The sequence below is a fragment of the Pristis pectinata genome, chromosome 17 (genome assembly GCF_009764475.1).
Source record: "Pristis pectinata isolate sPriPec2 chromosome 17, sPriPec2.1.pri, whole genome shotgun sequence".
In the NCBI taxonomy this organism is placed as follows: Eukaryota; Metazoa; Chordata; class Chondrichthyes; order Rhinopristiformes; family Pristidae; genus Pristis; species Pristis pectinata.
In genome coordinates, this window is record NC_067421.1 from 39,884,718 (window position 1) to 39,893,316 (window position 8,599).

The window sequence follows — 8,599 nt, forward strand, 5'->3', positions numbered from 1 at the left end:
CACTTGGAATTCAATCACATTTTATAATTGACAGTCATTTTTTTTCTGGAGTGAAAAGTATCAATGGTAATTTTGTAAATTCAGCTGGGTGTTTCTTAGCATGAGTCACCATTGGACCCTTTGTATGACTTCTGCATCGGTCACATATGGGAACACAACATTCCCCATGCAGTATGTTTTCTGGAGCATTGCAAAGGAACTTAGACCATGTCGTCCCATGGACAACTATGGTTAGGTGCTGCCAGGGTAACTAGGTCCTCATACCACTGCACCTGATTGGGTTGCCTGTAAAGTAAGCCTCCTACATATTTTTATGCCCTATCCCCACCGTGCCTCCCTACCTTCCTCCTAAGGGCTGGTCCCTGACCTATTGATCTTATTGATCTTGACTGATCCTCCCGACTCTGTGAACCATGAGATCCCTGATAGTGGTCTTAATACCCAGTGCCCATCACTTTTCTGATTGGTTCCCCAGAGTTCTCAGCCCTAACTCTGGGCCCAGATCATTTCTCCCCACCCCACCCTTCCCTCTCCCTTGCACCCCCACCTTCCCCTCCCTCCCCCCCCCTCCCCCCTCTCTCCCTTCTCCTGACCTTAGCATAAGTCCTGCTTAGACCTGTGGCCCCCGGCCCTCCTGATCTTGGTACTGGTGAAGAGTGGTCATTCGCACTGCTCTGCAGAGGACTAGAATTTGTTGGTGATGATGTGTTAATGGGGAGCTTGGCTGCAGAGATGACACAATTAGTTCACTTTGGTTCATGACTGAATCAAAACTGAAATTTATTTTATTGCCCCTGTACAATAAACTGTGTTATAACCTGGGCAGCTTTTTAATTGAGAAAGTGGCCTTGCATGTTACTGCCCCAGGAATATATGTGGATTGAACGAATGCACCAATTGCCTTCCTTCTATTTTTCAGTGATGAGGTTCAAATGAAGACTGCTCACAGCAAAATTAACGGACAGCCAAAACGTTTATCCAGGGTGGATAGCCGGCTAAGCTCAGCTTCTATTTCCCATGGTGCTACAGTCAGTCCCACCAGACAGTCTAACGTAAAAAAGGTGTCGGGTGTGGGCGGGACCACTTACGAGATTTCAGTGTGAACAGCCATCGACCACGGCAGCTGTAAAGTTGGATGCACTGTGAAGACTCTGTCGCAGCAGCTCTTGTGTGTTCTTGCCCAAACAGCTGCAGCCTTATTTCTCCAGAGGTAGTAAAATCAAATCAGAAACATGGTTTCAATCCAGGGCTGGCCCACCACAAACTTTTGCTTTTTTTTTACGCTCTTCTGCACCGTAAAGTGACATTTTAGCATCTTGTAAAGGAGGTATGGTTTTTATTGAAACCACTGTTGTGTACTTGCCTATCTATGGGAATCTTGCATAAAAGTTCATGCAGTGTTGGATTAGTATTAACCTGGACCTCTGCAATGATTTTATGGTGGTGAAGAGTTTGGCCTGCCATTCAAACTTGACAATACAGTTTGACAAATGAAATACCTTTTATTTTGTGTTAATGGACATTGGCACAATTGTGTGGCACCAAAGCTTGTCAATTCCCTTCCTCCTTTGGAGGAAGCGATGCTCGTACATCAGCCAAAAGATCTTTTAAAACTCTCCTCTAGGATGAGACTTAATGCCATTAGACAACCTTGTATGTGAGTGTTGTGTGTGTGTGTGTGTGTGTGTGTGTGTGTGTGTGTGTACACCTGTGTGTCTAGTAGGGCTTGTATGAAGTCCAAATGGGAGTGTACTGCTTCAGGCCACAAGACCCTCAAAGCTATAAGGTTGTTTGTAAAGATAAATAATACGATTTATTAAAAGATTAAAGATTCTTATCAGTAATCAAAAGTTGGAATTGACAGTTTTATAGATACCAAGAAGAGGAGTGATCACATCTACTGGGATAAAGATGAAAGAATGTTACGAACTTTTCTCATGTATGTAAGTCTGGTGAATCCATCTGTAGATAGGTAGGGTATCAGAAATCAGGTCATTTTCACACTGCCACAAACAGTTGAACATGGGGGTTGTGTACCCATGATTCACCAACATGGCAAATTTTTGATTGTTGCCATAGTTTTATTGGGCTGGTGAGGTGAGCCTACTTCACCTTGCAGGCAGACAGAAACCAAATCAGCATGTATTCCTCCTGCATCTTGTGTCTGATGTTGATGCAGGACTGGGAACAGGGTTCCTGCTTCTCCATTCTTGGACTGGAGTGGTAGTTGGAGGTAGGCTGCAACGGAAAAGGAAGGAACCAATCAAAGCCAATGTATTTCCAATGCAGTGTCTTGCATATTATTTTATGAGTTGCCAGCAAATAACTCAAATGTATGTTTGTCATGCATTTTTAAGCTAAAGTGACACGTTGTGATATTAACCACTTAAATGGACCTTGGTTTACGAATGCCAAAGTAAGCCAGTGAGCTGCACTCGTGCTGACTTGCCTTGCGGGTATTACAGCTTTTTTGTTTTTAATCCAGATCATTTTGATTCTTGCTTTTCATCCTTTTGACTTAATAACTAAAGCAGGTCTGAGGTGGAACAATCAAAGGTTTTATTGTGGAATAAAATTCACAGTGTGTCAGATTTTATTATTTTAAGGAAAATGCAGCCATTTTTTATTCTAGTATTTAATTCGATAAGGATGTGCTCATCCCTTAGAAGCCCCTCAGTAGCTATTAGCCTGAGATTCCAAGATCCCTAAAACCAATATTAATAATCCATTCCCAGTTATCTTGAAGAGAGGACTAAATGTTGATTGTTTATGACATCAGCCATGGGCCAGAGGCTAGTACTGTCACCTCCTGGGTGTATTCGATGTTCGAGCCTATGTTAAAAATGTGAGCAAAAGATCTAGATTGACGCTCCAGTACTGAGGGAGGGCTGCATTGTTAGAAGTGCCATCACTATTAAACCAATGCAAGTGGATGTAAAAGGCAGCATGGTGTTATTTTGAAGATGACCAAGGGAATAATGCCCTGGAGTACAGTCACTATTTACCTCTCACTCAACATTACTCCATGAACCAGTCAATATGCTATTTGAAGGAGTTTGATACATTTTTCTACTTTAGAATCATAGTTGCACTTCTAAAGCATTTCAAAGTGCTTTTGGACATCATATGAAAGGCACTGTAGAAATTAATGCCTGAATTTGAAATCGACATTTAGCCGATCAATGTTTGCTGTCGGGGACCCAAGCATCCACTCTATTTCCTCACTCCACAACCCCATTTTCCTAGCTCTTTATTGCAAAGCAAAATAGAGATTTCTTTTATAATATTTTTATGGGGTCAACTGCAGTCCAGACATTTAAGTTTAGGCTAATCCTTCAGCTTCATCTCATTAATTTCTCCTGGCTTTTATTGTGTATCTGTTCAACCTAATCATAGTTCACCTCTATAATTTTGGATAGGAACAGGAATAACCCTTTAGTCTCTGGGGCTTGTTTCACCATTCAGTGAGAACATGGATGATCTAATTCAATTGACCCATATCCCTTGACCCAGCATCAATCATTAGATGTAGAAGAGGGTACCACATTTCTACCGCATGTGCAAGTGTTTCCTATCTTCATTTACTGAAAGACTCGGCTTTATTTTATATACCCACCAGTGAAACTAGTTCCTCTCCTACCAAATCTGTACCTTGTAGTATCTTGAAAACCTCAATGAAATTCCCCTTTCTAAATTCTAGCAAATACCACTCCACTCTATATATAATCTCTCCTCATTATTAAACTCTTCATTTAGTTATTATTTTGGTATTGGTATTGGTTTATTATTGTCACTTGTACTGAGGTACAGTGAAAAACTTGTCTCGCAAACCGATTGTAAAGATCAATTCATTACATGGTGCACTTACATTGGGTTAGTACAGAGTGCATAGATGTAGTACAGGTAAAAAACAATAACAGTACAGAGTAAAGTGTCACAGCTATAGAGAAAGTGCAGTGCAATAAGGTGCAAGGTCACAACAAGGTAGATCATGAGGTCATAGTCCATTCATTGTATAAGGGAACCGTTCAGTAGTCTTATCACAGTGGGGTTGAAAATCTGTACTACACTTCATCCAAGGCTTATATTTCTTTCCAAAGTTGTTGTGCCCATAATTTCTCCAAATTTAGTTAACCATGACATTAAGTAGCCTAACCTTTTGGTATTCTATCTTCCAGATATAAAGACTAATGTTCCATTTACCTCTGTTCATATTTTCCAAGCTTACATACATTAAGCTCTACTGTTTCTGGCTTTCATTTCAGAAGCTACACTGTTCATTTAGACAATGCTCTGTTTCGTCCTTTTTAGGTCCAAAGTAATTGATCTTTCATTTACCTGTATTTGAAATCCATTTGGCATGATTTTGCCCCTTTGCTTAAATTGTTCATTGAATGCACTCAGCTATACTGTTTACAGTGCTGCTTATCGTTGTGCCATCAGCAAACTTGAGTATATGGCATCATCTAGCTCATCAATAAGCACAGTGAATTACTGAGATCCCAAAATCATTGCACGCCATTGCACTGTTCACATCCTGCCAATTGGATGGTGCCCCAATGTCACGATTGTGTCCCTGGGATTTGTCCTAATCCATCTCCTTTCCCCTTCCCAGTCACTCCATCCTCAAAATATTTTTTTTGGCATTTCAAAGTTAATTTCTACCCATTTGTTTAGTCTATGAACAACTTTGTGAAACTTTATCTCATGATACAGAAATCATTTCTCCCCATCACATTTTGATGTAATCCTTAAGTGTAGGCATTGGACTCCCTCCAAAAGTCACTACGTAACTTAATGTTACAACTCAGTTGAAAGAGGTACCATTACTCTGTAAAGTTTGGTAAGTTACATCACAGCACAGTGGCTTATGCAAAATCCCCTCGAACCTGAGTACCAGATTCTCATGAAAACCTCATTATGACAGGATGGTGTTCAAACCCCTCCATGGTCTCGCCCCTCCCAATCTCTATAATCATTACCAGTCCCTCTGAGATTTCTGTGATCTTCCAGTTCTGACTTTCTACAACTACTCTCTCCTCCTTTAACATTATCTTACCAACCCTTTTAGTTATCTGTCTTAACATCTTGTGATAATGTCAAATCTTCTTTGATAATTATCACATGAGACTTGTATTTATTCTGTGCCTCTAATGTAATAAAACTATTTTTAGATGCTGTCATTGTTGTTGCAAAGCTTTGTGATGCCCTATGGTTATAAGGGGTGCTATATAGTTGAAACTATCAGTCTAAATGAGGCAAATAGTACAACGGTTGGTTAGGCTACAGTCAGCCTTGTAAACAGATCAGTTCATATCGAGCTGATATTATAACCAATTCTCAATGCAACACTTTAAACAGGAGGAATATCATAACTGCCCAGACATCAGGCAAGTCATGCTTTTGCTGATATTCCTACAATAATAAAAAAAAGCATAAAATAATAGAACTAAGTGACTCCACAACCAATGGATCAAATCAAAGCTCCACACTCCTGCTGCATGCATTTGTGAATGGTGGGGGATAATTAAACAGGATGTGGCAACTCCAAGAACACCCCTACCCTCGGGGACGGCAGGGACCGGCATGTTAGTGCTAAAGACAAGGCTGAAGCATTTGCAGCTGTGTTCAACCAGAAGGACTGAGCAGGATAATCCATCTTAAACGCCTGCTGAGAGCCCCACATCACAGAAGCTGGTCTCCAGCCAGTTCAATTCATTCCATGGTGATGTCAATAGACTACTGAAGACAGCAAATGTTTAGGGACCAGACGACATTCCAGCTGAAATTATGAAAATTTGTGCTCCAGAACTAGCTGCATCTCTCACAAAGCTATTCTGGCATAGTTACAATAGTGGTATCAACCTGCCAGTGCTGTAAAATCCCCAAGTGCATTCTGTTCAAATCCGATCCCACTGATTACTGGCTAATCAGTCTACTTTCAATCATCAGTAAAGTGACGACAGTTCAGTCAAACAGCAGTTACCCATCAATAACCTGTTCACTGTTGCCCAACTTGAGCTTCACCAGCAACACTTGGCTCCAGACCTCCTCAGCCTCAGTCCAAATGTGGACGAAACAGCTGGATTCCAGAAGTAAGGTAAAATTGACTGCCCTTGATATTGAGGCAGAACTTGACCAAGTACAGCATCAAGGAAAGAGTCCTTGTAAAATGTAAAGTCAATGGGCATCGGGAATACACTCCAATGGTTGCATAAGGGGTAATGGTTGGTCAATGCCAGCCTCTGCATCACTCTAAGAATTCCTCAAGGCACTGTCCTAAGGTCAACCAGCTTCAGCTGTTTCATTGATGCCCTTCTTCCATCATTGGACCAGAAGTGGGGATATTTGTTGCACAGTTTTCATTCCGATACAACTCCACAGTGAATGAAGCAGCTCATAGCTGCAGGCAGTAAGATCTTTCGGGCAATGAGCATTTCCAACAAGAGAGAGTCTGTCCAACTGCCCTCGGTGTTCAGTGGCAATGCCACTGGACGTTCACCACGGTCAACACCCTGAGGTTCACCGTTGTCCAGAAATTCAACCATCTGCACAAATACCATGGCTACCACAGCAGTTCAGAGGCTGGTTATTTTGTGGTGAGCAACTCGCCTCCTAATATTCCAAAGGCTTTCATCCACATATAAGGCATGAGTCAGGAGTATAATGGAATATGTATCTGGATAATCACAGTTCCAAAAATTCTCAAGACATTGTCCAGGGTAAGAATACCCACTTGATTGCTGCCCCATCCACCAGCTTAGACATTCATTCTCCTCATCACCAGCACACCATGACTGCAATGTGGACCATCATTGTACCTCCTCACTTAGGCTGACAGTGCCTCCCAAACCTGTGAGCAAGTGCATGGCAATATTCCTACCTGTACATCCTCCTCCAAGTCCTGCACCATCTCCATGTCGAAATATTTCATTGTTCCTTTGTCATTACTCGGTCTAAAACCTGGAACTTCCTAGGCAACGTTAAGGGAGCAGCCCCACCAGAAGATCTGTGTTAGAAGGTAGCTCAAGAAGCTGAGTCAGTCCCAGCTTCCCAACAGGGAATTAATGATGGAGGCAATAAATGCTGGCATCTGGGAAAATGAATAAATAAAAAAATCCTCATACCTCTGCACCTTTAAAAAAACACATGATTTATGCAGTGTCCTCTTCATGTGGCATTATATAATATGCCTATCAATGGTGACCTACGTGTTTGAAATTCCTGTTAATTATGCGGCTGGGCAACATTTTAAAGTAATTAGCATGAGGTTATTTTCAAATCTGCAATACAGTACTCAGCTGATAGTAGAAGTTAACACAAGTCTTTTTGAACTATTTGAGTCAAGCAATGACTAAAATGCTTGTGTCTGAAGTACATTTATAGTACTGCTACTGCCTCTGTTCCCCAAATCACCACAGATTTTGAATTCCTGTCCCAGCACCACCAGACAGCAAGACGTGTATTGCGAAACAATACTTCCATCGACAACCTCAAATCAGAGTTAAACCAAATCTTTCAATAGAGTGTGATACCACACAAGCTGGGAGCTGCCCACAGGATCTGTGGGTACTGAACGTTCAGCACAGCAAACTTAAATGTCTTCTTGTTGGAACATTTCCAAAATATCAAATTGGATTTTTCATTCTTACATCTCAAGCTCTCTTTAGAAAATAGCACAACTCCAACCCTTGTCTATAAACAGCCTCTTCTAATCCAAGAGTTTATCATGGGAATTTCATTTCCAAGCATGCAAAATTTGATAAAATTTTCTCTTGTAAAGAATATTCCCTTGAACACAGTTTTACAGCCCTCTCAATACTTTGAAATCTCTCTTATCCTCCACCTCCACTGTATTTTTTTCAGACCTTTGAAAACAATGTGCATCATTCTACAGTGTACATATGGCAAGGCTTTCCCTATTTTTTGTGTGGAAAGAGCATGGGTTGACTGGTGTAGTTTGGTGTAGTCCCCAGGTGTGGAGAGGGTTGGGACGTAAGCTTCATTAAATGGCTTGCTGGAACTTCAAAAATCAGCAATTTTTTTTTCTTTTTGGTCTTGACTCTGAAAGCTTTTGCATAAGAAATCATCTTGAATTTTAGTTGATCTGTGTTTTGGAGGAATTGTCCTGCACATGCATATATATATGTGTGTGTGTGTGTGTGTGTGTGTGTGTGTGTGTGTGTGTGTGTGTGTGTGTGTGTGTGTGTGTGTGTGTGTGTGTGTGTGTGTGTGTGTGTGTGTGTGTGTGTGTAGTAACCACTGAGTCAGCAAGCTATAGGTTCTAATCCTACTCCTGTGTCCAACACACAAGCTAAAGGCTGATACTCCAGATGTAATAGAGATACTGCACTGTCAGAGGTCACCTTTGGGATAAGATGTTAAAACATTTGAAAGATGAGTAGGTTCCTGATGCCCTGATCAATGTTTATCACCCTTGGTCAACATTATTAAAACAGATTATTTGCTCATTTAACTCATTACTGTTTGTGGGGCTTTGTTGTGTCCGAATTGGCTGCAAATGATTACATTTCAGAAGTTTTTAATTTGCTGTGAAGAATTTTGGCATATTCTGAGGTGGTTAAAGGTACAATATATA

The 8,599-nt window shown here is 41.1% G+C and overlaps 1 protein-coding gene across 1 annotated transcript in view; it reads left to right on the plus strand.

The window, feature by feature from the left end:
* zdhhc8b (zinc finger DHHC-type palmitoyltransferase 8b) overlaps window positions 1-8,232 on the plus strand; it is a 182,266-nt gene extending 174,034 nt beyond the window's left edge. Inside the window, exon 11 of the mRNA XM_052032125.1 lies at window positions 920-8,232. Coding sequence (XP_051888085.1) covers window positions 920-1,103 — 184 coding nt within the window. The 3' untranslated portion in view covers window positions 1,104-8,232. The remainder of the gene's footprint in view (window positions 1-919) is intronic.
* The last annotated feature ends 367 nt before the right edge of the window (window positions 8,233-8,599 follow it).